Genomic DNA, 27,100 nt, shown 5'->3' with positions numbered 1-27,100 from the left:
GACAAGGGGGAATGGCTTGCTCTGCCTCAAAAAGGATGTTTTAGCGCTGGATAAGGTATGGAAAAGGACAACCAAAATGGTTGGGCTGAAGCACCCGCCCTGTGCTGAAAGGCTGCAATGGTTGGAGCTTTTTAGCTTAGGAAAAAAAGGCGATGTCAGGGCATGATGGAGATGTACAAAATTATGCATGGTGGGGAAAGGGAAATGTTTTCCTCCCTCTCTTTTAACAGTAGAATCGGGGGTCATCCAATCAAACTGGATGTGTGAGATTCAGGGCGGGGTGGGGTGTCTTTCACACAGCACATTGCTAAACTGGAATTTGCTACCCACAGGGTGTGGAGATGCCACCAACTTGCACAGCTTTAAATGGCGATTAGCCAAATGCGAGGAGGAGGCGGCCGCCAACGGCCACTCTGCTGCCTCCCGTTTGGGGAGCAGCGTGCCCCCAAATGCCAGTGCTGGGGGGCAAAGGGAGGGCCTCTTGAGCTCATTGTGGCCTTGCCAGCGGGGCACCACTGTGGGCGCAGACAAGCCTGTGGTCTGATCCAGCAGGGCTTCACTTAACACATCCGACGAAGGAAGCCTGCACACAGGAGCTCCTGCTGGGGGCAGCGGGCATGCCAGAAGCCTCCCTGAGCCCCAAGCGCGGGATTAACTTCCCGCACACTTCCTTTGCCCTGCAAAAGGGGCCGCTGGCCAAGCCGCAGGCCGGGCCCGAGCACAGCTGGCGTGGGGGCTCCCTGTCCGGCCGGCCCCCCAGGGGCACGACTGGCGCTCCTGCGAGGGCCAGGGTGCTCTTGGCCAACGCCCGCCGCGCCCCGGCGCTGCGCTTCCCCCGGGAAGGAAGGGCCGCGCTCGGCCTGCAGATTTCGGGTGGGGGGGGAAGCAAGAGTGCGCAAGAGGGGGATCTTGCAATGCGGGGGGGGAGGCTTCCTGTTCCTCTTCCGCGCTCAGGCCGCCCCGAGCAGGCCGGCGCCGCTTCGGGCAGCGGGAGCACGCACCAGGGTCGCGCGAGGTACGTCCACAGGTGGCGGGGAGGGGCGTGAGCCCGCGTGCCCTGCGGTCAGCTCGGGCCCACCGGCCGCAGCCGGCGCCCCGAGCCGTACCGCCGGCGGGGGCCTCGGAGCAGACGGCGTCCCCGGGCGGGAGCGTTGCCTCTGCAGCCCGCGCGCCCACCCCCGCGGGCAGGAGGGAGAGCCGCGGCGCCGTGGCTGCCGCCGGCCTCCGCTGCACTTGGTGGCAACCGCGGCCCGGCCCCGGCGCCCCACATCCAGCCGGCTTGCGGGTCTGAAACGCAGGTCGCCCAAGCCCGCCGGGGTGGGGGCTGTCGGCTGCCCGGCGGGCGCCCCCGCCCAGGAGCTGTGGCAGCTGCCCAGCCCCCCGGGGGGGCGCGAGCGGAGGGGCGCGCCGACGCCGGGCAGAGCGGGGCCCTGACCGCCCGGCGCCTCCGCAGGGCAGGAGCCGCGCCGCCATGGGCTTCGGGCCGCAGTGCGGCTGCCCCGAGGGCCACAGCGCCCTGCTGCAGCTGCAGGAGGCGGAGCTGCGCCTGCTGGAGGCGCTGCGCAAGTGGATGGCGCAGCGAGCCAGGAGCGACCGGGAGTACGCGGCCCTGCTGCACCAGATGCTCGGCCTGGCCGGCAAGCAGGACAGCGGCGCGCAGCCCGGCGGCCGCGGCCAGGTCGGCCAGGTAGGTCGGCGCGCCTGAGCGAGCGGGCGGGCGAGGGTCGCGGGGCGCCCGCCCCGCCCCGGATGCAGGGGAGGGCGCTGGCGGGCGGGCGGGAGGCGGAGATTCGGGGGGAAGTCGAGAGATGAGCCGCGCCGAGGTTCGTCGGCGCTCTTTACGGATCGGAAGTCACGTTGCTTCTGAAGGCCTGCCCCCCCCCGCCCTCCAGATACTTCGGACTTCCACTCCCATCAGCCCCCGGCAGCAGGGCCGACGGCCAGGAATGCTGGGCCTGGTGGTCCGAAGCATCTGGAGGGCACCAGGTTGGGGAGGGCTCCTGCGGGAACATAACGTGGCCTTTCTGTTCCAAAAGTTATGTTATATATAACTTGGTTTGCTCATAAAATTATTATGTTTAAAAGCTTTTAAAGGTAAACTCGGCAAATTCGTATTGTCTGAATAAACTATACTTTTAAATTTATTGCCAAACACGATAATTTTATGAGCAAATCAAGATCTAGGTTCTTATTTAACGTCTGACCAGAGGGAACTTGAGCAAGTAGTCCCTGACTCAGCCCAGAAGCCAGAGGAAGCAGCGTCAAGCATGCAGATGGCCAGCTGGCCTTGGCCAAGCTCATGGAGACACCCCCTGCGATGTCGGGGGACAGGCCCTTGGGATGATGCCATCCAGCCCCAGGGAGTCAGCCAAAGCACCATCTGGCTCCCAGGGGCTAAACAATTCCCCACCCTGATCTAGTCAACACATACATAGACAAAGGAAAATAATTTTCCATAAATATCCTCAAGCAGGATCTATAATGTAGCCTCAGTTTTTCCCCTCATGGTAATATGCTGCAGCCTGGGCTGCAGCTCCTGGATCTCTAGGCCCTGGCAAAGTGTACCCCCCCCCCAAGCTGGGTCCCACCCGGCTTTGCCCTGCTTCCTCACCTGATGCTCTTCTGCCCATTTGCTAGGCCGTCTCCCCACTCCTGTTTTCCTTGTCATGTGTGGATTGGAAGAAGGGAGTCAAACTGAACCTGAATCTGTGAAAAGGATCTTGGAGTTGTAATCAATTACAAGCTGAAAATGAGTCACCAATGCGACGTGGCTGCAAAAAAAAAAGGCAGTGCAGTTTTAGGTTGCATCAATAGAAGTATAGCTTCTAGATCACAGGAAAGAATACTTCAACCTTGAATATTGTGTCCAGTTCTGGACACCACACTTTAAGAAGGATCCAGATAAATCAGAACAAGTTCAGAAAAGAGCAAAAAAGATGATCAGGGGACTAGAAACAGGATTTTCTACGTGAGGCTTTTAACCTGCCGCTTTACCAAGGTTTCTGCTTCCGGGTTTTTTGTGGGATTAAGCTCAGCTCCTTTACATGGGTTTTTTTTTCCTAGGGTTTTTCTTTCTCTGCCTTTCTATATGTTCCATTACACAACCACTAGGTAGCGCTGTGGTATAGTGAAATTGCACAAATACACCAGGGTTTCATGTCACCATTCACAGAATTCCAGGCTTTCCCCATTAGGGACCCCCCCCCCCCAATAATGGTTGCAGAGTACAGAGAGGCCCTGGAGGATGACAACGTCATGCAAATGACCATAAGCGAGGAATCACGAGCACACAATAAATGCCTTGTGTAGAAAGGCTCCAAGTCCCACAACAGAAGACTGAAGGAAATGGGTATGTTTTGCCTGCAGGAGAGAAGACTCGGGGGGGATATGATCGCACTTTCCAAGTACCTAAAGCGTTGCTGAAGAGAAAGGGGCCGCAACTTGCACTCTATCATCCAAGACTGCAGGACACAAAATAACAGGCTTCAGTTACAGGAAGGCAGATTTCGGCTGAACCTCAGGAAAAACTTCCTTACGGTCAGAGCAGTCAGACGGTTGGACCAGCTGCCTAGATTGGTGGTGGGCTCTCTGTCACTGGAGGTAGCCAAGCAAAGACAGGACAGCGTATGTGTTGTTGTTGTTGTTCAGTTGTTAAGTCGTGTCCGACTCTTCGTGACCCCATGGACCATAGCACGCCAGGCCTTCCTGTCCTCCACTCTCTCCCGGAGCGTGCTCAAGTTCATCTTCATTGCATCGGTGATGCAATCTAGCCATCTCATCCTCTGCCGTCCCCTTCTCCTTTTGCCTTCAATCTTTCCCAGCATCAGGGTCTTTTCCAGGGACTTTTCTCTTCGCATTAGGTGGCCAAAATATTTGAGCTTCAGCTTCAGGATCTGCCCTTCCAATGAGCAGTCAGGGTTGATTTCCTTTAGGATGGACTGATTTGACCTCCTTGCAGTCCAGGGGACTCGTAAGAGTCTTCTCCAGCACCACAGTTCGAACGCATCAATTCTTCAGCGCTCAGCCTTCCTTATAGTCCAGCTCTCACAGCCATATGTTTCTACTGGGAAAACCATAGCTTTGATTAGACGGACCTTTGTCGGCAAGGTGATGTCTCTGCTTCTTACTATGCTGTCTAGGTTTGCCATAGCTTTCCTCTCAAGGAGCAAGCGTCTTTTAATTTCATGGCTATGGTCACCATCTGCGGTGACCTTGGAGCCCAAGAAAATAATATCTGTCACTGCTTCCATTTCTTCTCCTTCTATATGCCAGGAAGTGATGGGGCCAGATGCCATTAGGGTGGTATCGTCTGCGTATCTGAGGTTTTTGATAATTCTCCCAGCAATCTTAATTCCGACCTGTGATGCATCCAACCTGGCGTTTCTCATGATGTACTCTGCATATAAGTTAAATAAGCAGGGCGACAATATACAGCCTTGTCGTACTCCTTTCCCAGTTTGGAACCAATCGGTTGTTCCGTGTCCGGTTCTTACTGTTGCTTCTTGACCCTCGTACAGGTTTCTCAGGAGACAGGTAAGGTGGTCTGGTACTCCCATCTCTTTACGAATTTGCCACAGTTTGTTGTGATCCACACAATCAAAGGCTTTAGCGTAGTCAATGAAGTAGAAATAGACGTTTTTCTGGAATTCTCTTGCTTTCTCCATGATCCAGCGAATGTTGGCGATTTGATCTCTAGTTCCTCTGCCTCAGCAAACCCAGCTTGTACTTCCGGTAGTTCTCAGTTCACATGCTGCTGAAGCCTAGCTTGTAGGATTTTGAGCATAACCTTGCTGGCGTGTGAAATGAGCGCAATTGTACGGTAGTTTGAACATGCTTTGGCATTGTCCTTCTTAGGAACTGGGATGTAAACTGACCTTTTCCAATCTTGTGGCCACTGCTGAGTGTTCCAAATTTGTTGGCATATTGAGTGCAGCACTTTAACAGCATCATCTCTTAGGATTTTAAATAGCTCAGCTGGAAGACTGTCATCTCCGCTAGCTTTGTTGTTACTAATGCTTCCTAAGGCCCACTTGACTTCACTCTCAAGGATGTCTGGCTCAAGTTCAGTGACCGCACTATCATGGCTATCAGGGACATTCAGATCTTTCCTGTATAGTTCTTCTGTGTATTCTTGCCACCTCTTCTTAATCTCATCTGCTTCTGTTAGGTCCCTGCCTCCTTTGTCCTTTATCATGCCCGTCTTTGCACAAAATGTTCCCTTGAGATCTCCGATTTTCTTGAAGAGATCTCTAGTCTTTCCCATTCTGTTGTTTTCCTCGATTTCTTTGCATTGTTCATTTAAGAAGGCCTTCTTGTCTCTCCTTGCTACTCTCTGGAACTCTGCATTCAGTTGGATATATCTTCCCCTTTCTCCCTTGCTTTTCGCTTCCCTCCTTTCCTCAGCTACTTGTAAAGCCTCACCAGACAGCCACTTTGCTTTCTGGCATTTCTTTTTCTTTGGGATGGATTTCGTTGCTGCCTCCTGAACAATGTTATGGACTTGCGTCCATAGTTCCTCAGGCACTCTGTCTATCAGGTCTAATCCCTGAAATCTATTCCTCACCTCCACTGTATATTCATAAGGGATATGATTTAGGTCATACCTGAATGCTTTAGTGGTTTTCCCTGCATTCTTCAGTTTAAGCCGATATTTTGCAACAAGAAGCTCATGATCTGAGCCACAGTCAGCTCCAGGTCTTGTTTTTACTGACTGTATGGAGCTTCTCCATCTTTGGCTGCAAAGGACATAATCAATCTGATTCCGATATTGACCATCTGGTGATGTCCATGTGTAGAGTCGCCTCTTGTGCTGTTGGAAAAGAGTGTTTGCTATGATCAGCGTGTTCTCTTGGCAAAACTCTATTAGCCTTTGTCCTGCTTCATTTTGTACACCAAGGCCATGCCTGCCTGTTATCCCGCTGATTTCTTGACTTCCTACTTTAGCATTCCAATCCCCTATGATGAAGAGGACATCTTTTTTTGGTGTTAGTTCTAGAAGGTGCTGTAGGTCTTCATAGAACTGATCAACCTCAACTTCTTCGGCCTCAGCGGTTGGGGCATAGACTTGAATTACTGTGATGTTGAATGGTTTGCCTTGTATTCGTACTGAGATCATTCTATCGTTTTTAAGATTGTACTCCAGTACTGCTTTTCCCACCCTTTTGTTGACTATGAGTGCTACTCCATTTCTTCTAAGGGATTCTTGCCCACAGTAGTAGATATAATGGTCACCTGAATTAAATTCGCCCATGCCTGTCCATTTTAGTTCACTGATTCCCAAAATGTCGATGTTCAATCTTGCCATCTCATGTTTGACCACCTCCAACTTACGTTGATTCATTGATCTTACATTCCAGGTTCCTAAACAATATTGTTCTTTACAGCATCGGATTTTCTTTTCACCACCAGACACATCCACAGCTGAGTGTCCTTTCGGCTTTGGCCCAGCCGCTTCACTCTTTCTGGCGCTACTTGGAAATGCCCTCTGCTCTTCCCCAGTAGTATATTGGACACCTTCCGACCTGAGGGTCTCATCTTCCGGCGTCATATCTTTTAGCCTTGTGATACGTTCCATGGGGTTTTCTTGGCAAGAATACTGGAGTGGGTTGCCATTTCCTTCTCCAGTGGACCACATTTTGTCAGAACTCTCCGCCATGACCTGTCCGTCTTGGGTGGCCCTGCACGGCACAGCTTATGGCTTCACTGAGTTACGCAAGCCCCTTCACCACAACAAGGCAGATCCAAGAAGGAGCAGCGTATGTGAGGGCTGCTTTAAACTGGATTCCCGCACTGAGCAGGGGGCTGGGCTCCATGGCTGCAGTGGCCCCTTCCAACTCCAGGATTCTATGAACCAAACACCGTAACAGGCCTCTACTGTTTCCTGAACCAGAATAGAACTTGAACTATTACGTGTTGAACTGGAATCAGAACAGAACCATGAGGAGAGACAATCAAGTTACCAGCTTGAAATAAGGGTTTAAACCAAAGGACAAAATAGCTGATGTGATACTAAAATCAAAAGACCGCATAGCATAAAACCAATCTCTGGGAGAATATACGTATTTCTATATTTGGGGTTTGCACAGGTTTCTATACTCAGCTGTCTTCAAGAGGCAGGGGCGAGACTATGGGTCGTTTGGTCTGTGGAAGAGATGAACACGTAACATGTATGCAAGGTGATACAACAATACCAGATAGGCAACATGCAACATACGTGGTGTCTACCATGTGGCCTTAACATCGTTAAGGAAATATCCAAGGCAGGTTAGGGTGAGCAGTCAGGAATTAATTAAAGCACTTCACAGCCGTGGGAGAGTCAGTCGAAACTGAGTCTCTCCAGATACAAAAAACAGGATGCATTTACACAGAGTGTTAGTTGGAGAACAAAGAAAATACAGTAAGAGTTAATTTAGCCCAGCAACAGTCTTAGCACAGCTGCCTTCTTATCTTCGGGGATGAGCTCCTTTGGTGGACAGGAATTTCTTGCTTATAATGAATTACAACCACCTTCTCGTGGTCAGACACACACGCAGGCTCTCAGTCCCATCAGGCAGCTTGCCTGAGCCCAACCACTTCCAAGGCCTAGTTAGGCCGGCCTTCACAACATGGACTGTACAATGATGAGAACACAGGGGTCAAAGGGGGCCCATTCAGGTGGATAGATGCTATGAACATATATCTTGACAGGACGAGAGGTGACAAACAAAAGGAAACCCTTAGCCAGCCTGTGTAGATGTTGGGTGCTCATTCACCTTCCATCCATCCATCCATCCATCCATCCATCCCTCCTGTCTGATTGTCTGTGTGTTTGTGTGTGTGTCTGTCTATCCATCCAGCTATAAATAAAAGCAAAGCAGTAGCAAATGAAAGCAGGCACTCGGAGTTTATGTTTTGTTTCGTGCCTGCTTCCCAGTTCTCATTGGTGACACCACTGCAACAGTTTTGGAGCGATTCACTCACTCCATCCCACTGCGCCATATATTTAGATTTTATCATGTGAACCAGAACTGGTTGCTGAACCTTTATTGATCTAAACTGGAACCAAACCAGAACAACTCCAATTGCAGCAGCAGCAGAACCAGAACCGGAACCGAACCAAGAAATTGAGTGGTTTGACTCCTTGCTTGTAAGCCACACCCATGAAGGGGGAGGGGCCCCCTGCCACTGTGGTGTGGCTGCTCAGGGCGTGGTGGAAGTGGTGCCGGAACCCCCCCGGCCTCGGGAAAGGCACTCTCTGCGCCCAGCTGCCTGCCCCTGTGTGTCTCCCCTTCCTGCTTGCAGTGTTGGTGGTCGCTGGTGACCCAGACTGAGGCACTGAGCCAGATGCTGCAGCGCCATGCAGAGGCGCTGGTCTCGGGGCCCCTGAACAAGCTGGGCCTGCTGATCCGTGACAAGCAGCTGCTGCGCCGGAGCTACAGTGAGCAGTGGCAACAAATGAGCCAGGATTTCATCCGGGTACGGCTGCCTGCCCTGCTTCCCTCCGACAGAGTGGTGACCCTCGTGGAGACGTGGGCCTGCTGCGACGTGGGAGAGCTCTCTGCCTCTGCAATACCTAGAGGCGGGGTGGGCGGGGGTGGCCCCTCTGGGGCCTGACGCCCAGACTGCCAGACTCAACCCTTCCAATGACCCCCTCTCCGGCTTTTCCAGACCACCCAGCAAGAGCCTGAGCGGTTGAAGGGCCAGTACCGTGCCCACGTCCGGGAGAGCGCCCAGGCCAAGCGCAGATACCAGGAGGCCAGCAAAGGTGGGCGTGGCTGGAGCCCTTGGAGCCGGCAGGGGCCGCGCAGGGGGCCGCAGGAATGCCTGGGCACTGCAGCAGCAGAAGAGCCTGATGTCTGGCCGGCCGCCTGCTTTGTGCAGCAGCCAGCAGACGTCTCCCGGAAGCTGCCTAGCAGGACTCGAGGGCAACAGACCGCTCCTGCTGCTCTCGCACCCCATTGACTGGGAGGCAGCACAGAGCCATCCTGATGAGTAGCTGCTGATCGCCTTCTCCATGGGCTTGTCTGCATCCTGCAGTGGCGCGTTCTGTTGCTTAATTGTGTGCTGGGTGAGGAAGGGCGCGGTCCTATGCGTGTTTAGACAGAAGGAAGTCCTACAACTCCCAGCATCCCCTGGCCAGCATAGCTATGCTGGCTGGGGAATGCTGGGAGTTGTAGGACTTCCTTCTGTCTAAACACGCATAGGATTGTGCCCAAAGTCTTTCCTTTCCCCTGTCCTAAATCCCCCACCATTCAGCTTCGTAAGGTGACCCTATTGGGATCTAGTATTATGAGAAAGGGAGGAAAACCTCTCCCTGCCCACTGCCCCTTCCCCATGCATCCTTTTACTCACCTCTGTCCTGTTCCCTCTTACTCGCCTGTTTTCTAAGCGTAAAAGTCCCAAAGGTTGTAGCCTTTCCTCAGGATGGAGCCGCTCTGGCGCCCTGATTGTTTGGGCTGCCATTTTCTGCACCTTTTCCAGCTCTGCCATATCCGTTTTGAGATCATAGAATCATAGAATAGTAGGAAGGGGCCTACGAGTCCAACCCCCTGCTCAATGCAGGAATCCAAGTCAGAGCATCCCTGACAAATGGCTGTCCAGCCTCGTCTTGAAGGCCTCCAGTATGGGAGAGCCCACCACCTCCCCAGGTAATTGGTTCCATTGTCGTATTGCTCTGAAACTTAGGAAGTTTCTCCTGATGATCAGCCGGAATCTGGCTTCCTGTCACTTGAGGCCATTATTCCGTGTCCTGCACTCTGGGATGATCAAGAAGAGATCCTGGCCTTCCTCTCTGTGACAACCTTTCAAGGAGTTGAAGAGCGCTATCAGATCTCCCCTCAGTCTTCTCTTCTCAAGGCTAAACATGCCCAGTTCTTTCAGTCTCTCTTCATAGGGCTTTGTTTCCAGTCCCCTGATCATCTTTGTTGCCCTCCTCTGAACCCTCTCCAGTTTGTCTGCATCCTTCTTAAAGTGTGGTGCCCAGAACTGGACACAGTACTCCAGATGAGGCCTAACCAGTGCTGAGTAGAGGGGAACTAGTACTTCCCGGGATTTGGAAGCGATGCTTCTATGAATGCAGCCCAAAATAGCATTGGCCTTTTTTGCAGCCACATCACATTGTTGGCTCATCTTCAGCTTGTGATCGACAACAATTCCAAGATCCTTCTCGCTTGTAGTGTGGTTGAGCCACGTATCCCCCATCTTGTAACAGTGCATTTGGTTTCTTTTTCCTAGGTGCAGAACTTGGCATTTGTCCCTATTTAATGCCATTCTGTTGTTTTCTGCCCAGCACTCCAGTGTATCCAGATCACTTTGAATTTTGTTTCTGTCTTCCAAAGTATTAGCTATCCCTCCCAATTTTGTGTCATCTGCAAATTTGATCAGCATTCCCTGCACCTCCTCCTCCGAGTCATTAATAAAAATGTTGAAGAGCACTGGGCCCAGGACTGAGCCCTGCGGTACCCCACTCGTTACCTCTCCCCAGCTTGAGAAGGTCCCATTGATAAGCACTCTTTGAGTCCGATTCTGTACCCAACTGTGGATCCACCGGATCGTTGTTTCATCTAGCCCACTTCGAGCTAGTTTGCTCATCAGGATATCATGGGGCACTTTGTCGAAAGCTTTGCTGAAGTCGAGGTATATGATGTCTACAGCATTCCCACGGTCTACAAGGGAGGTTACTTGATCAAAAAATGAAATCAGATTTGTCTGGCAGGACTTGTTTTTGACAAATCCATGTTGGCTTCGAGTAATCACAGCATTGTTTTCAAGGTGCTTCCAGATGGATTGCTTTATCATCTGCTCCAGAATTTTCCCAGGGATTGATGTCAGACTGACTGGTCTGTAGTTCCCAGGTTCCTCCTTTTTGCCCTTTTTGAAGATAGGGACAATGTTAGCCCTCCTCCAGTCATCTGGCACGTCCCCCGTCCTCCATGATTTCTCAAAGAGAATAGACAGCGGTTCTGAGAGTTCTTCTGCCAGTTCCTTTATGACTCTAGGATGCAGTTCATCTGGCCCTGGAGATTTGAACTCATTCAAAGTAATGAGGTGTTCCTTAACCATATGCCTGTCGATCTCAAGCTGCAATCCTGCCCCTTCAGCCTGTACTTCGCCTTTGCCAGGGGGGTCATAGACCCTCTTTTGGGAGAAGACTGAGCCAAAGTAGGAATTGAGCACCTCTGCCTTTTCTTTGTCATCTGTTATCGTTTTGCCATCCTTATTTAACAGCTGAACCACCATTTCTTTCCTGTGCCTTTTACTATGCACGTAGCTGAAGAAAGCCTTTTTGTTGTTTTTAACATCCCTTGCTAACCTCAGCTCATTCTCAGCTTTAGCCTTCCTGACGCCATCCCTGCAATTCTGTGCTATCTGCCTGTACTCATCCTTTGTTACTTGGCCTTCTTTCCACTTCCTATATGTGTCCTTTTTTGTTTTCAGGTCATCCCTAAGCTTTTTGTGAAGCCACATTGGCTTCTTCTGTTGTCTTTCAGCTTTTCTTCTTGTTGGAATTGTTTGTGATTGTGCCTTGAGAATTTCCTTTTTTAAAAGCTCCCACCCATCTTGGACTCCTTTTCTTGCTAGCATCGCTTGCCATGGGACCTTACTGATCATTGTTCTGAGTTTATGAAAATCAGCTTTCCTAAAATCCAGGGTACGCGTTTGACTACACTCGGCTTTTGCTTCCCTTAGAACCAAGAACTCAAGTACAACATGGTCGCTTTCCCCCAGAGTTCCTGTAACTGCTACTTTATCCACTAAGTCATCTCTGTTGGTTAGGATCAAGTCAAGGATAGCCGATCCTCTAGTTCCTTCCTCTACTTTCTGTAGGAGGAAGTTATCCACCACACAAGTCAGGAATTTCCTGGAGGGGCCATGTTTTGCAGAATTTGTCTCCCAACAAATATCGGGGAAATTGAAGTCCCCCATGACTACTGCATCATGCTTCCTTAAAACATTGGCTATTTGCTTTTCAAAAGTTTCATCCTTGTCTTCTTCTTGATTGGGTGGCCAGTAGTAGACTCCGACCACCAGGTTACTTTTATTCTTTGCTCCATTTATTTCAACCCAGATGCTCTCGATGGGGCTACCAAGCTCCTCCTCCTGTATTTCTGTGCAGAGATATGTATTTTTCACATACAGTGCAACTCCACCTCCCTTTCTGTTCCTCCTGTTCTTTTTGAACAAGTTATATCCTTCAATTGCTGTATTCCAGTCATGAGAGTCATCCCACCAAGTCTCAGTTATACCTATCAGGTCATAATTTCCCTCTTGTATTAAGAGTTCAAGTTCGTTCTGTTTGTTTCCCATACTCTGGGCATTAGTATATAGACATCGAAGACCATGTGCTTCATAGTCTGGCTTTCTTCCTACATGTGTCTGAAGACTATTATTGGGCGCTATCAGAGCTGTTCTCTCCATTGCAGTGCATGCGCCTATGTCCATTGTTACCCCCAACATTACACCTCCCTTCCCCGTAGGATTCAGTTTAAAGCCCTCCTAATGAAGTTCTTCATGCTGTGGCCAAACACATTCTTCCCAGCCTTTGTGAGGTGCAACCCGTCCCTTGCCAACAGCCCATCTTCCAGGAAGTATAGCCCGTGGTCCCAGAATCCAAATCTCTCTCGTCGGCACCACCTTTGTAGCCAGTCATTCACCTGTAGTATTTTTCATTCCCTTTCTATCCCTCTTCTAACTACTGGAAGGATGGATGAGAAAACTATCTGGGCCCCAAAGTTCTTGAGTTTCCTTCCCAAAGCTTCAAAGTCTGACGTGATCTCTTCGTAGCTCTGCTTGGTGGTATCATTTGTTCCCACATGGATGAGAAGAAAGGGATCCCTGTCAGTGGGCTTTATGAGTGCAGGCAACCTTTCAGTCACGTCTCTAATCTGTCCTCCCGGGAGACAACATACCTGGCGAGTCCATGGGTCTTCGCCACATACTTGGGTCTCGATCCCATGCAGCAAGGAGTCTCCCACTACTACCACTCTTCTCTTCTTCTTCTTGTAGGCCTGGGTTTCATCGCCTCTGTTTGACTGACCTTTAGCCTCTTGCTCACTCTCATGCAGGTTCCCCTGTGATTCTTCCTCTGCAGGCTGTCCTCCAGTCTCATCCGCAAGTACCTGGAATCGGTTCCACAGCTCCACTCCTTCCACTGGTGCAGAGTGGCGTCTAGTTCTTCTTCTCCTAACTGTCACCCTTTTCCAAGGAGTATCCTCTATTCCATTTTTCTTCACCTCAGCATTTCCCACTGCCTCATCTTGCTGTTGCTCTTCAAGCTTCTGGTCTTCCCTTTGCTGCTGTAGTTCCCCCATTCTGTCCAAGAGCTCTTCATGTTCTCTTATTCCCCGGAGGGTCGACAGTCGCCGCTCCAGTCCACTTACGTTTTCTTCCAGCAGCGTGATCAACTTGCACTTGTTGCAGGTGTAGGCCATGTTGTTCTCAGGCAAGAAAACAAACATTGCATACACCTTGCAGGTCACCACCACTGGAGAGTCTTGTCCTTCCATAGCCTCTTTTCCCTTTTTGTGTCTAGCTTTGTGATTGTTTTAGACTAGCCTGTGCCTGCTCCTCCACTCAGTAGAGGTTAAAAGCAGAGTCCCACTGGTGTGGAAGTGTGTGTTACAAGACAAATAAATGAAAAAAAAGTTAGTAAAAAAATAAAAAAAATGTTAGGGACCTCCCCTGCCGAACTCCCCTGGCCAACTCCTGTTGGCTCCCCCTGTCCGCTCACTCTGTTCGCTCGCTCTCTGGGAGCTTGCCTGCTTCTGTAGTCCCTGGACCAGCTGGAGCAGCTTGTGTGGCAACCAGAACTGTGGGCAGCATCCCCGCATGTGCTCATGCCCTAGAGTTGCAGAAGCGCATTCCGACATTGGCCACGCTGTTTTCTGTTCCTTCCCTAAAGATCCTAAGCGTGGGATTTGTCTTTCTCACAGCAGCTGCAGACTGGGCCAGCCTTCCCTTTGAGCTGTGTGGCACAGCCTCAAGAACCTTTTCCTGGCTGCTGCATCGGTTTGCCTAGTAAGGCTGCTGTATGTGCAGCTGGTCCAACTCTGATCCTACTCTGGTGTGGCTCTCCCTGCAGAAAAGGAACGCGAGAAGGCCAAAGACAGATATGTCCGGAGCCTCTGGAAGCTCTACTCCCTGCACAACCAGTACGTGCTGGCTCTGAAGGCTGCTGAAGTGCAGCACACCACCCACTACCGGCAGACCCTGCCCAGGGTGCGCCAGTCCTTGCACAGCCTGCACCAGGAGATGGCTCACATCACGTAAGGGCGGCGGCAGTGACCTCAGCAGCTGCTCCCTCCCTGGCTGGGTACGGGGATGGCTTGGGCTCGGGCGCTACACCTCCGCTGGCTGCCCCAGTGAGTCACCGGCCCGGTGCTGTTTCTGCACCAACAGGAAGGCAGCCTTGCAGGAGTACGCCAGCATCGCCAGCCTGGTGCAGGAGGAGATGGTGACTGTGCACCAGGCCATGGGCCGGGCCATTGAGCGCCTCCAGCCTGCCACGGAGTACCAGGACTTTGTTCCCCCGTGCAGGTACTGCCTGCTGGGCTGTCTGTCTCCGGGGCTGGGCTGTGCTGTGCCTGGCTTGGCATTGCCCAGCAAGCCGCCCCTCCCTCTGGCTCTGGGCCATGTCTTTCTCCCCAGGTGTGGGAGCGAGCCCCCAGTCATGGCAACTTTCGACAAGACGCTGCTGGAGGAGATGGAGACGGCGGGCCTGCAAGCTGGGGAGCTCCAGCTGAATGAGCTCACCCTAGAGAGCATGCAGCACACGTGTGTATGGGGAAGGGGCTGCCCTGGGGCTGGCGAGGGCCAGGGCCTGGACGGAGGAGTGTGGCTGTGCCCTTCTCCCTTCTGTCCAGCCCAAAAGGGCACCGGGGGGGGGGGTCCCAGGGGGAGACCTCCCTTCCATGGAGCACATGCTGGTGCCTGATGCTGTGCATGGAGAAGAGGCCGAGGCCGGGAGGCTGGGCCCACCCTCCTGGTGGGCCCAGCGCCATGCTCTGGCTCTGCGTCCTGCCTTGCTGGAAGCTCAGCAGACCACAGGGGAGAGCTGGAGGTGGCTTGTGACCCTTGTGGCTCCCATCACCTCTGTCTGTGTTCTCTTATTTTTTTATTTATAACATTTCTTGGCCATTTTTCAGGGCTGAAGCCCTCCCAAGGCGGCTCACGGCAATAAAATACATAAAAACTGTTAAATTATTGAAAGTGATAAAAACATAAGAACAATAAAAGCAACAATAAAAGCCAACAATAAAACCAGCAACATTGTTAACAGTGGTACCAGCAACAATAGCAGTCATATCACGAGAAGGCCAAGGTAGAATACTGTTTTCTTAAAAGTCTGCAATGATGGAGCATGGCGGGCTTCCGATGGCAACTTATTCCAGAGGTGTGGGGCCACTGCAGAGCAGGCCCTCTCACGTGTGGTCACCCATGTGATTGCTCTCACAGGTGGGCAAATGAGAAGGGCCTCTCTTTCTGATCTTAAAGTGTGGGCAGGCTGATAAGGGTGTAGGCGGTCCTTCAAGTAACTTGGTCCCAAACCATTTAAGGCTTTAAAGGTCAAAACCAGCACTTTGAATTGGGCTCAGAAATGCATCGGTAACCAGTGCAGCTGGCAGTATAGGCGTTACATGATTGAATCGCCTCGCCTCCACCAATACTTGGGCAGCCGCATTCTTCACAAGCTGGAGTTTCTGAACTGTCTTCAAAGGCAGCCCCAAGTAGAGCGCATTACATTAGTCCAGCCTGGATGTGACTAGTGCGTGGATAACTGAGGCAAGGTCCGTCCTCTCCAGAGAGGGCTGCAGTTGGCGTACCAGCCTAAGCTGGTAAAAAGCACTCCTGGACACTGCAGCCACCTGGGCTTCCCCAGTGAGCTCAGAGTTCAGGAGGACTCCCAAACTGTGCACTTGGTCTCAGGGGGATACCAGTGCTGTGCCTGGCAGGAGGCTGAGGCTGCTCCCTCCCTCCCTCCCCTGCAGCCTCGCCTCCCTGGAGGAGGAGCTGGCAAGTGCCATGGAGAGCAGTGCTGGCCACCAGCAGCGTGTCCAGATGTTGAAGGCGGAAATCCAGGATGCGGAGGCGGCTGGAGCCCCTGGAGAGCGGTGAGACTGCAGAGCAGCCCTCCCCAGCCTGGGGCTCTCCTGAGGTTTGGATGACAACTCCTAGCAGAAAGCAGCCTGGAGGACACCAGGTTGGGCCTGTCGGCTGTTGAGGGAGGCCGGGCTGGGGAGATGCCAGGCTGCGCGCCACCCGAGGCGCAGAAGCAGCACCATGAGCCGTGTGCTCGCAGTACCCAGAGCATTGTGGCCTCATTGTCCTCGTCCTGTGGGGGACTTCTGCACCCAAAGTAGGCAACTCCCTCGGCGGCAGCTCTTCGCTTGCCTCACTGCTGTGCCCTGCTTCTGTGCCGCCGCAGCTCTCGGCATGAGCTCTGTGTTTGGCTCCGCTGCTCATTTCCGTTCTGATAATTTGCTGTCGACTAATTTTTGACAATTATTAATATTATTATGGATTGGTGTTCCAATGTATCAACACCACCACAAAGTTAATGAAAGGATGATTTGCTACAGCAATGTGTTGTGAAATTTTGCAGCGTAGCTCAATCCTATTGAGATAGATGGTCGCCTCTCTTCCCTCTGTGCTCCGGCTGCCCCACAGCTTGCTGTAGACGCCTGATTTCGGGTGTCTAAGCGCAGCTTTGGGGTGGGGGTGGGAGCGGGGCTGGAGACCACATCAGAAGCTGTCTAGAACAGTGTCTGTGGTCTCCCCCCGCCCCTGGGAATGCCCCCTTTTCGCCCCGTCCGTGCTCCGTGTTACAAGCAGGCACAGAGGGGCAGCCACAGCAGTCCTCTCTGCCCCGTCTGCGAGGGGGTGGGGGTGGGGAGCACGGTTCCCTGGCAATGAGCTTGGAGCTGGGAAACGGAAAATCCCTATCTCCCCTGGACGCTGTCTAGAGGACATAGGGTTGCTCTCTTAAAGAAAGAGACACATCTTAATAAAATAAATAAATCTTAAGCAAAAAAATGTAACTATGATAACTCTAAAATGAAGAAATGAACTTAATATCCAAAATAAAAGATATCAGACAATATCAGAAGAAGCAGTAGATTTTTTTTCTTTTTTAATCTTTAAACAGAAACAAGTTAATTACCACAAGTTCTAAAAAGGGAGGCCAACTGCTTATATACTTGCCTATAGCTTCGTGGTGACTGAGGGCAACCCTTTCTTTAACTGTCAGATCTAACAGATCTTCTAAGGGCACAATCCTACGCATGTTTAAACAGAAGAAAATCCTACAACTCCCAGAATTCCCCAGCCAGAATGCTTGGAGTTGTAGGACTTTCTTCTGTTGAAACATGCGTAGGATCGCGCCCTAAACGTTCTCCTACAAGTGGACAAGCAGTCCACAAACTTGGCCACCTCACTGCTCACCCCTGACTCTAGAACCCTGATGATCAAATTAGAAAGCACGGGTCCCTATACAGAGCCTTGGGGGACCCCACTATTTACATCCCTCTGTTGCGAGAAATGTCCATGGATTCCTACACTGAGCTACCTGTTCTTTAACTAGCTACTGTTTCATAAGGCGGAATATTCTGGCTGCATGTCAGACTTCAAAAGCTATCTGTCCAATCCTCAGTGAATGACATCAGATTTCAAGACCTTTTAACTTTTCCTTGAACTATTATTTCTATTTTGAACCTCTGACCCCCATCCATGCCGTGTTCCCAGGATTCCTCATGATCTAATGCTGTGAGAAGTAGTGAGGGACTTCTTGTGTTAGATACAACATTTTGCAGCTTTTGTATGTCGGGGTGGAAGACCTGTTTCCCCCTAAGGGCCACTTTTCCTTGGGAATGACCTGTCCAGGGCTGTATGCTGGGGTGGGGGCGTGGAGCTGAGCCAAAGGTGGGTGGGGCCAGGGCCTCCCCACACTGGCTTTCAGACCCACACTCCATTCTCTCAATCCCTTCTCCCTCTCTTCCCACTTCACCCCCCCTTGCTACCCGCCCCCCATGACATGGGCTCCCACAGGAGCTTTCTTCCTAAGCCCCATGGTTGTGCAGGGGGGATTTTGGGGGCTGGCAGTGTGCTGAGAGGTGAGGGAGGGCCTTTCCCTCCCCCACGGGGCAATTAGGTGAAGGGAAAAGGTCCCGTTCAATGGGATCCCCCCACGCCCCCAACCTCGTAGCTACACATTGGGTGGATGAGAAGGTGCCAGGGGCCAGATCCAAATGTCCCTACCTCTGCTGTGTGCTCTGTAAAGCACTGTTTTCTGCAGCTCGCAGTGTCCCATCTGATCATCTTCACCAGTAGCTGTGTCCTTTTACTGGCCCGTGGGGGTGGGGGGGGGGAACCCACACACAGGAATGACACTGACCCGTATGGTGCCTCACCGCCACCCCTCACACGAGCGGGTGTCTCTGCCTTTCTCTTCGACAGCATCCTACTGCTGGGGAAGCGCCAGGCCCTCCATGAAGCCCTGCACCTCTTCCAGCTCGCCCAGGGAGCTCAGGACAAGCTCCAAGCCCAGAGGGATTTGCTGCGGCACAAGCTGGATGCCTTGGGATCCAGGGAAGCCCCCCCTGCCCCGGCGCTGCAGGAGGACAACCTGGCCCTGTCTCCTGGGGTGGGTGCAGGCCCCCTGGCGGGTCTGGGAACTCCCGGGGGCCCAGCAAAGGACCGGGGGGCTCGCAAGCACCGTCGTCTGCCCTGCCTGGACGGCACGGCACCTCCCCCCAGCCGCTTGGGCTTGGTGCTCCTTGGAGCAAGAAGCAGGCCGCTCCAGCTCTCGTGGTCCCTGGAAGCCCTCTCTGGGGCACTGGACCACAGGCCTTTGGGGCATGGCTCCTGGGCCTCATGAATGGGCAGCCGGTGGCCTTTGCAAATCAAGCCCTGCTTGGCTGAGCCAGCCAGTGCCCCTCCGCCCCACTCTGTGTGCCCAACAGCCCCCCCCCCCCGAGTTTGTACTCACTCTGGGCCCTCCTCCTCTGGCAGGAGCAGGATGGAAGTCGGATGCCGGCCCTCGAGGCCCTGAAACACCACATCACAGGCATCTTCCGCCCACGCCTCTCGGTGAGTGCCCCCCACTCCAGGGTGAGACGCCTGCCCACCTCTGCCCCACTCAGCTGTGCCCTCTGGTGGCTATGCCTCCACTTCGTGTGTGGTGGGGAGGGAGGACTCCTGCTTTGGCCCCACGCCTGGCCTGGCCTGGCCTTCCCCGCTGTGGGGGCTGCCCACCTGGGCGACTGCACGCTGTCCCTTTCCTCTCTCTCCTCAGCTGCCACCCCCGGTGGCCCTCCTGCCAGAGGTGCAGCAGCCCCTCAGCCAGCAAGCCTGGTATCACGGTGCTGTCCCCCGTGGGGAGGTCCAGAGGCTGCTGCAGGCCCCAGGGGACTTCCTGGTCCGAGAGAGCCAAGGCAAGCGGGAGTACGTGCTCTCGGTGCTGTGGGACGGGCAGCCCCGACACTTCATCCTGCAGGCGGCTGACGTGAGTGACCACGGAACAGCGAGGGCAGGGGAGGCCTGGGGAGGGAGAGGGGCCGCGCCTTCTCTGAGGCAGCCCCACTGAGCAGCCGGGTGGCATGCTGCATCTGGGCCCGCACGCGGCCTTCTTGCTCTCCGATGGGCGTGAGCGAGCCATTTTACTGTTATGGTCAATGGCCAGCATATCAAATAAAAACACAGAAAACACAGAAAATCCACACAGAAAACATGAGACAAAATAAGAGAAAAATATAAGGTGAGATGAAATGTGGAGAAATCAGGCAACAATATTATAAAGTTTGTGATCATATTGCAGTCTCCCAAGGAAGGTTACAGTCTCCGAGGTCAGTTCCTGGTGAGTTTTGCATGCCGCAGCACAGGATTCGGCAATGCTAAGAGTGGTGGCTGCATTTTGATCAGAAAGAAATGAAAAGACATAAAAAGCATCTGAATAACTGGGTGGTTTTAATAAAAGAGGTTCAATAATTTTTTTGCGTAGGTCACAGTAAAAGGAGCAATACAGGAGAACATGAGTGACCAATTCAGCTTCAGCTTGGACAGCCACCTGTCAGAGATGCTCTGGCTTGGATTCCTGCATTGAGCAGGGGTTGGACTCGATGGCCTTGTAGACCCCTTCCAGCCCTACTATTCTACGATTCTATGATTCTCCAAAGTCCCAGGGGCACTTGCATTCATGGTAGGGGTTTTTATGATGTCTTCCCTCCAGAAGCTGAGGGGAGGACACTGAAGCTTGCCAGTGCGAAAGCTCTACGATGCTTCTGGACCAGGATCACAGATAGATGGTTTGCTGGCTTATTTGGCTGGAATGCTCTGTCAGTCAAAATGCGGTTCGAGGTCAGGCTTAGGACACACCTATTAGGATAGAGTGGAGGATAAATCAAGCAAATTAACTGGCCACGCAGCTTCTTTCCCATCACCACTCCTACCTACCAGAGCAGGACCTGTGCCTACGTGCTGCATCGGACTAACAAGGCTGCTCTTGTGGAATTTCTCCCTAGAACCTGTATCGCCTGGAGGGTGAAGCTTTTCCCAGCATCCCACTGCTCATTGACAATTTCCTGAAGTCCAAGCAGCCCATCACAAAGAAGAGTGGCATCATCTTGGCTAAGCCCATCATCAAGGTACTGCTCTTGACCAAACCCTCCCCTACCCCTGGACAGGGCTAAGTAAGGGAGGCTCACATGGAGTTTCCTGCCCTGTGACTGACTGCTCTTGCTCCAGGACAAGTGGGTGTTGGACCATGAGGATGTGCTGCTTGGAGAGCGTATTGGGCAGGTGAGTAGCCCTCAGGATGGCAGTGATGATGCAGGCGGAGGGAGCACGCTGGCTGGGCATCACCTGCAGGCTATTCCGCCATCTTGGATTGACTAAAGCCATGTAAGCCAGGCATTCCACAGCTTTAAGAAACTTGCTGCCTCTCAGCCTTAGCTGCTGAATGGGAATAACCCAGCACAGATGGGCAGAACCCTATTCCGGTCCTGAGAAGGGTCCTGATCGGAGGGCCTCTCAGGTGGCAAGACGGCTGGGCCTGCACATGTTGCAGCCTGCCCTGGGCAAGCTGCACCTTGGCTGGCCACCCTGCTTCCTTGCCATGCTGCTCTTGCCCGTGGTCCCTGGAGCAATGCAGGTCTGCTGCACAAACTAGATTCCGAATGCACAGATACCTGCAGGATGCAACCAGGAAGCAGCCTGGTACTGCCCTGCCTTCCTGGACCAGCCCTGCTTCTGAACCATGTTTCCATGGGCAAAAGGTGAGCTGGGTAGATGGGAAGCCAGCAGTGCCCTTGGCTGCCTTCTTCTTTCTCCAGGGTAACTTTGGAGAGGTATTTGGTGGGCGCTTGCGTTGCGACAACACTCCCGTGGCTGTGAAGTCCTGCCGTGAAACTCTCCCACCAGAACTCAAGGCCAGATTCCTGCAGGAGGCCAGGTGCGTGTGGAGCAAACCCTGGGCAACTGAGGCTCTTTTATCAAGGGTCATCTAACTATTGGAGACCTTGGCTAAACCACTCTGGGAGCTTCCTTACAAATGAACGTAGGGACCCATGTAACTACTGGCAAGTCAGACAATTGGTCCATCTGGCTCCATATTGTCTGCACAATAAAAATGCCTCTGGATGCGCTGCCTGTGAGTGGCTTTCCAGGATTTGAGGCAGTAGCCTTTCCTAGCCCTACCAGGATGTGCTGGGGTTTGGATGCTGTGAATCGCCCAGAGAGCTTTTGTTATTGGGCAGTATGGAAATGTAATAAATAAATGTGGCACTTTTTGTATGCATAGAAAGTGTGTGCTCTTCTGAGGGATGGCTCTTTCCCCAGTCCACTAGCAGGTGGGTGGGGAAATGCGATTGTTCTCCCTCCCGTGGTTTCTTTGGAAGAGGTCTTTCGAAAGACGACCAAGCTTGATCAGCTGGCACAGGCACTTGGTTAATGGCCAGATCCCTGTGAATTCCCGGCACAGAGCGACTCGTAGGGAGCTTGGGATCAAGGGCAGCCTGCCAGTGAGGCTGTTGCCTTGCTGCGGCGTTCGTGCTTTCCTAGCCCCAGAGGCTCCCGCTCAACGTTTGTACGGGAGGGGGCCGGCGGCTTGCAGCGCAGCTTCGGTGCTGAGGAAGCCCGCTGGCATGCGGTCTGCCCTCCCCCAGTTGTGTCTCCTTTGGCTCCCCTTGCAGGATCTTGAAGCAATACAGCCACCCCAATATTGTCCGGCTCATTGGTGTCTGCACCCAGAAGCATCCCATTTACATTGTCATGGAGCTAGTTCAGGGTAAGTCTAGCCTTTCATGTGCCCTTTGCTTTTTTCTACAGCCTTGGGGCCCTTAATTTAAAGCTCTCGAAAATGCACGTGCTCTGCAGCTGGTGAGGGGAGACCACTTGGGCCATCTGGTTTGCACAAAAGAAGTTTCTTCCAAGTCTTGTGATGTTGCAGGGCCCATCAAGAACAGTCTCTGGTGTTGCCATCAAATGTACAGTAGCTGTTCTCCACAAAGCTGCAAATGCTTGTCTTCTCTCCCTCCCAACCGGGAAGGCATCTCCACCCATGTGCCTCTCAAGCAGACCCTAAGGGCTGACCTCCAGGCCCTTTGTGGTACCCACCTGCCCTGGCTCCTGGCCTGAAAGCACAGACAGGCAACACATGGCCTGCAGACCGCACATGGCCCATTGCTCCCTGCGCAGCCCACTTTCCCCCTCTTTCCTGATGGCTAATCGGCTGGGTGGTGGCGGCAAGGAATAGAACACATTGCTGTTTCCCCACTGCTAACAGCACTGGGGAAGCCGCAACCTGGATAAGGGATATTGGGGAGGGGGAGGCTATAACCTCTCCCAACCACCCTCTTTGGGTGGAGGGGTGTATACGTGTGTGCGCGTGCGCGGTGCATGCCCTGACCCATCACACGCACGGGACGTTACATCAGTTGGGTTACATCAGTTGGGATGCCATTGCTGAGTTGTCTGCCACCGCCCCTTCCGCAGGAGGTGACTTCCTGACTTTCCTGCGAAATGAGGGAGCTCAGCTCAGAGTCAAGGAACTTCTGAAGATGATGGAGAATGCTGCAGCAGGGATGGCGTACCTGGCGAGCAAGCACTGCATCCACCGGTCAGTTGTCCCAGCCCACCCCATGGCTGTGTCAGGAGTGACTCCCTCCCTCCCCGGCCAGGAATGGCAGTTTTTGCCCAGGCTCCTCCAGTGGCTTTCCTGCCATCACACATCTCCCTCCCTCAAATGCTGCCATCTTCACCTCACCCAGCCTCCAGGGCCTCCTGTCCCTTGGACCGTAGCCTTAACAGAGCCTTGGTGGAGGCCGTGGTGTGATACTGGTGGTGCTCTTATCCTGTTGAAGACTGGAGCATCAGCCAAAGGCATGTTCCTTGGAGAAAAGGCAAAGCTGTGGCCATGGGTATTTTCTGCCTCTTCTTCCTCTAGCAAGAAGGGAAGAGAATTAGCCAAATGCAGCTGTGCAGCCAGCTTAGGCACAGGCCCGCTTGGAGGTACCAAATCTAGTACGCAGTGTTTGGAGGCCCCTCCAAGGTAGAGAGGAATTGCTGGGGTGCTCCAGGCATTGGCATATATAAATCTGCCCCCAAGCATTGGTGTCAGTGGTGTGTTTGGGTCTCCCACCCCCTAGGGACCTGGCAGCACGGAACTGTCTAGTGACAGAGAAGAACACTCTGAAGATAAGCGACTTTGGGATGTCACGGGAACAGGAGGATGGTGTTTACTCCTCCACGGGTGGCATGAAACAGATCCCTGTGAAGTGGACGGCTCCAGAGGCACTCAGTTACGGTACCTACAGCTGTGGCTCTAGGGCAGTGTACTCAAGAGGTCCATTCCAGAATGGCAAGCAGGGGAGAGAAGCCAGGAGGCCTTCTGATGAGCCTCTACAGGGGAGAGAAGCCGGGAGGATATCCTGATGAGACTCCTCAGGACAGTTGGTTCATCTCAGCTGCTAGTCACAGATCGTGTGTCTTCCTCTTGGTAGTAGATGGGTCTGGGTACCCAGGAGACCAGGATCATGTGTGACCTGGGCACCTTTCACCCAAGACTCCAGAAAGTGCCACAGCTCAATGCGCACTCTTCCTTCCCCCTTAGGCCGATACTCCTCAGAAAGTGATGTCTGGAGCTTTGGGATCCTGCTCTGGGAAGCCTTCAGTCTGGGTTCTACACCATACCCCAATATGAGCAACCAGCAGACCCGTGAGGCTGTGGAGAAGGGTGAGCCCCAGAAGGGTGGGCAATTGGGTGGGGTCTCAGGATCTGCTTGGACCTGGAAAGTGAACACCCTTCTCCTGGCACCCACGAGGCACAGTCTTTTGACTTGGGACTTCACAGCTGCCATGAGAACTCTGGGGCTGTCTCGATACATCACTGGCCCAGCACGCTCTGCAGGTCACACTTTAGATCTGGTATTTTTGACTAAGCAGGAAGTCTGGGGAAGTGTGTGCATTTGGGTTGTTCTGTGGACCCCATGGTCAGACCACTTCCTGAAGAGATTTAGATTGGCAGCTGCCATTTCCCTCTGCAGGGCTGGTGGACCCATTAAGTTGGTCTGCCCCTGGAGACTTATGGAATGTGATGGATTTCTGAATGCTCTTGGGGAGTTTCCAGCTGACATGACTGGTGCTCTTGTCAAAGTCCTGGTCTCCCTTTGGAGATGGAACAGGCCTGTGACATGACTGCTCCCATGTGTTCTCTTCTGTGCTGCAGAGCAAAGTTAGCTTCCTGGTTGACCAGACAGTCCAGTGCAATGAAGCAGGGACAAGACTCCACCTAAGTGGCACAAGTCTCATGGTGAAAATGACCAAGTATAAGCCATGCCTACTTTGTAGGCAGTGATGGCAAAGTGAAGTTACTTCTCCGCTACCATTACATCCTCCGGTAGCCATCTAGCAGAGCTTTTCCAGGGGGTAAAAGGTTTATTACAAGTAAAACCTGGAAAGAATACATTAGAACCCTCAAAGATCTGCTGTGAAAGATTTGCAAGATAGTTTGACAATGAAATCATTCCTATCCAAGCTGATCTTGACCCCACTGTTAGTGCAGTTCCTATGGAGGCATCCAAAGCACCATCTAGTCCGGTTCAGGATGAGTTTCAGTTGCTGTGGCCTGATGTGGACAAGGTGCTTGAAGGGGTTCATCCAACCTCCTGTGTTCTTGACCCTTGCCTATCTTGGCTAATTACAGCTAGCCAACTCCAAGAGAAGATTACTGTCTCCTTGGGAGAGGAACAGTCCCGACTGTCTTGAAGGAGGCCGTTGTGTAACCACTCCTTAAGAAACCCTCTCTGGAACTGAAGATCGTAATGATCACCCAATTGCAAATCTTTCCTTTGGGGGCAAGGTGCTTGAGAGTGTGGTGGCTGTAAAACTCCAGGCTCTCTTGAAAGAAATAGGTTCTCTGGACCCATTTCAATCCATGCTCAGACCTAGTTTTGGCAGCCTTGGTCACCCTGATGGATGACCTTTGTTGGGAGACAGGGGAAGTGTGACCTTGTTGGTTGTCCTTGACCTGTCAGCAGTATTCAATACCATTGATCTTGCTGGATCAACTCTGTGGGTTGGGTGTAGGGGGTGTGGTAATGCAGTGTTTCCAGTGCCTGGTTTCAGTAAGGGGTTGGATGAGGGTCAATAAACAGAAACCGAGTTCTAACAAGATGGAGGTAATACAGGTTCAGGGAGTTGATCTTCGACCTGTTCTGGATACTACCCCTGAAGGAGCAGGTTTGCAGCTTGGGGGGTGGGGGGGGCAAGGTTGCTCCTTTGTCACTGGAGACCCAGGTTGCATCAGTGGTGTGGAGTACCTTTTACCAGCTTTGGCTCGTTCACCAGCTGTGGCAATTCCCTAGACAGTAAGAATGGGCCATGTTCTGGTAACCGCCCAATTGGATTACTGTAGTGCATTATACCTGGAGCTGCCCTAAAAGTTAACTCAGAAGCTTCAATTAGTTCAGAATTTGGCTGCCAGAATTCTAACTAGTACAGCCAGGTTTGTTCATCTTACTCTACTATTAAGAGAACTGCACTGGTTGTCTCTTCACCTCCTGGCCCAACACAGGGTGGTGGCCAGTGCTTACTTTTAAAGCCCTAAACAGCTGGAGACCCAAATATCTGAAGAAGCGCCTCTTCCTATACCAGCCTGCATATGTCTTGAGATCTTCTACTGTGACTCAGTGCCAAGTGCCTTCCTCATCAGAATTGTGCTGTGTAATTAAAAAGCAGAGGACTTTCTCGGTGGTGCCGCCCTGGCTTCCCTCCCTAAGGAGACATGCCATGGGCTTGCTTCAAAAAGCTTTTAGATGACTTCTGAAGGCATTATTTTGCCAGGCATTTTAAAGTGCATATAATTCCTCAATGTAGTCTTCTAAATGTATTGTTGTCTTTTATTAAGGTCAGGTTATTGTAATATGATTTGTAGATGTGTTGTATACTGCCCCAAAAGCTTCATCTTTGATGAAGGGCGGTATCAAAATATTTTAAGTAATAAGATAACCTTTCGCCTGTACTTACACTGAGTTTAGAGTCCCAGCAAAGCATTCTGTGAGTTGTACAACAAAACACATGCTTGACTCTCTTCCTTGCCATGTCCTTGTGTGACTCAGCTCTACCTTTCCTCTTAGGAATCCGGCTGAGTGCCCCAGACCAATGCCCTGTGGAGGTATACCAGCTCATGCTGAAGTGCTGGGAATACGAGCCACAGAACCGACCGAACTTTAACACCATATACCAAGAGCTGGTTGTCATTCAGAAGAGGCAACGGTGAGAGCGCTTCTCTCCTGGACTTCTGGCTGGCACTCTCATGCCCAGGCTGGAGCTGCCTGCCCACCTGCTTAGGGCTGCGTCTTCAAACCATGCCTTTTTCTTTTGCTTTCGGCATGTCCTTCTGGTCATATGGACCTTGTTCCAGTCTCCAGGTAGCCTGACCCCCAAAGTCTGCCCGGCGCTTCCAGCAGTGGTGGCCAGAACAACCCCAAAGCTTTGCTCTCCAAACTCAGCTGTATCCATTTCCTCTGTAGTTGAATACCACTATAATAAAGGCTCAAACAGAATGTTTTCATTGTTCCTTTTCGAAACGGGTCCCAAACAATGAGCACCTGATTAAAAGCAGACACAAGTT

The 27,100-nt window shown here is 52.4% G+C and overlaps 1 protein-coding gene across 9 annotated transcripts; it reads left to right on the top strand.

Moving 5' to 3' along the window:
* The first annotated feature begins 941 nt into the window (after window positions 1-941).
* Window positions 942-27,100, top strand: FES (FES proto-oncogene, tyrosine kinase). Of its 9 annotated transcripts, XM_084817708.1 has the most exons (19): window positions 942-1,015; window positions 1,454-1,687; window positions 8,281-8,454; window positions 8,647-8,743; window positions 14,060-14,243; window positions 14,377-14,514; window positions 14,626-14,751; window positions 15,966-16,088; window positions 18,430-18,616; window positions 18,985-19,062; window positions 19,268-19,477; window positions 20,493-20,615; window positions 20,716-20,769; window positions 21,303-21,421; window positions 22,161-22,255; window positions 22,963-23,086; window positions 23,616-23,773; window positions 24,080-24,202; window positions 26,604-27,100. In XM_084817708.1, the coding sequence occupies exons 2-19, from the start codon at window positions 1,472-1,474 to the stop codon at window positions 26,744-26,746; spliced, it is 2,472 nt and encodes an 823-aa protein (XP_084673834.1). In that variant the 5' UTR covers window positions 942-1,015; window positions 1,454-1,471; the 3' UTR covers window positions 26,747-27,100. The 9 variants fall into 9 exon arrangements, with proteins under 9 accessions (XP_084673834.1, XP_084673831.1, XP_084673837.1 ...); XM_084817711.1 differs by lacking the exons at window positions 942-1,015; window positions 24,080-24,202 and having other exon boundaries at window positions 1,391-1,687; window positions 26,604-27,083; XM_084817706.1 differs by lacking the exon at window positions 942-1,015 and having other exon boundaries at window positions 1,391-1,687; window positions 14,377-14,751; window positions 26,604-27,045.

Source organism: Heloderma suspectum, chromosome 11 (assembly GCF_057233095.1).
Source record: "Heloderma suspectum isolate Gila_16-S chromosome 11, 16-S_ref, whole genome shotgun sequence".
Lineage (NCBI taxonomy): Eukaryota > Metazoa > Chordata > Lepidosauria > Squamata > Helodermatidae > Heloderma > Heloderma suspectum.
This window is presented reverse-complemented; position numbering and strand designations above follow the sequence as displayed.

What these genes read in the sequence shown, in the direction of transcription:
- FES (XM_084817705.1), top strand. Translation starts at nt 1,472, where the DNA reads ATGGGCTTCGGGCCGCAGTGCGGCTGCCCCGAGGGCCACAGCGCCCTG. An exon ending in TCTTCCGCCCACGCCTCTCG is followed by an intron (nt 19,063 to 19,267) that starts GTGAGTGCCCCC and finishes CTCTCTCCTCAG; the next exon opens with CTGCCACCCCCGGTGGCCCT. An exon ending in AGATTCCTGCAGGAGGCCAG is followed by an intron (nt 21,422 to 22,160) that starts GTGCGTGTGGAG and finishes CTCCCCTTGCAG; the next exon opens with GATCTTGAAGCAATACAGCC.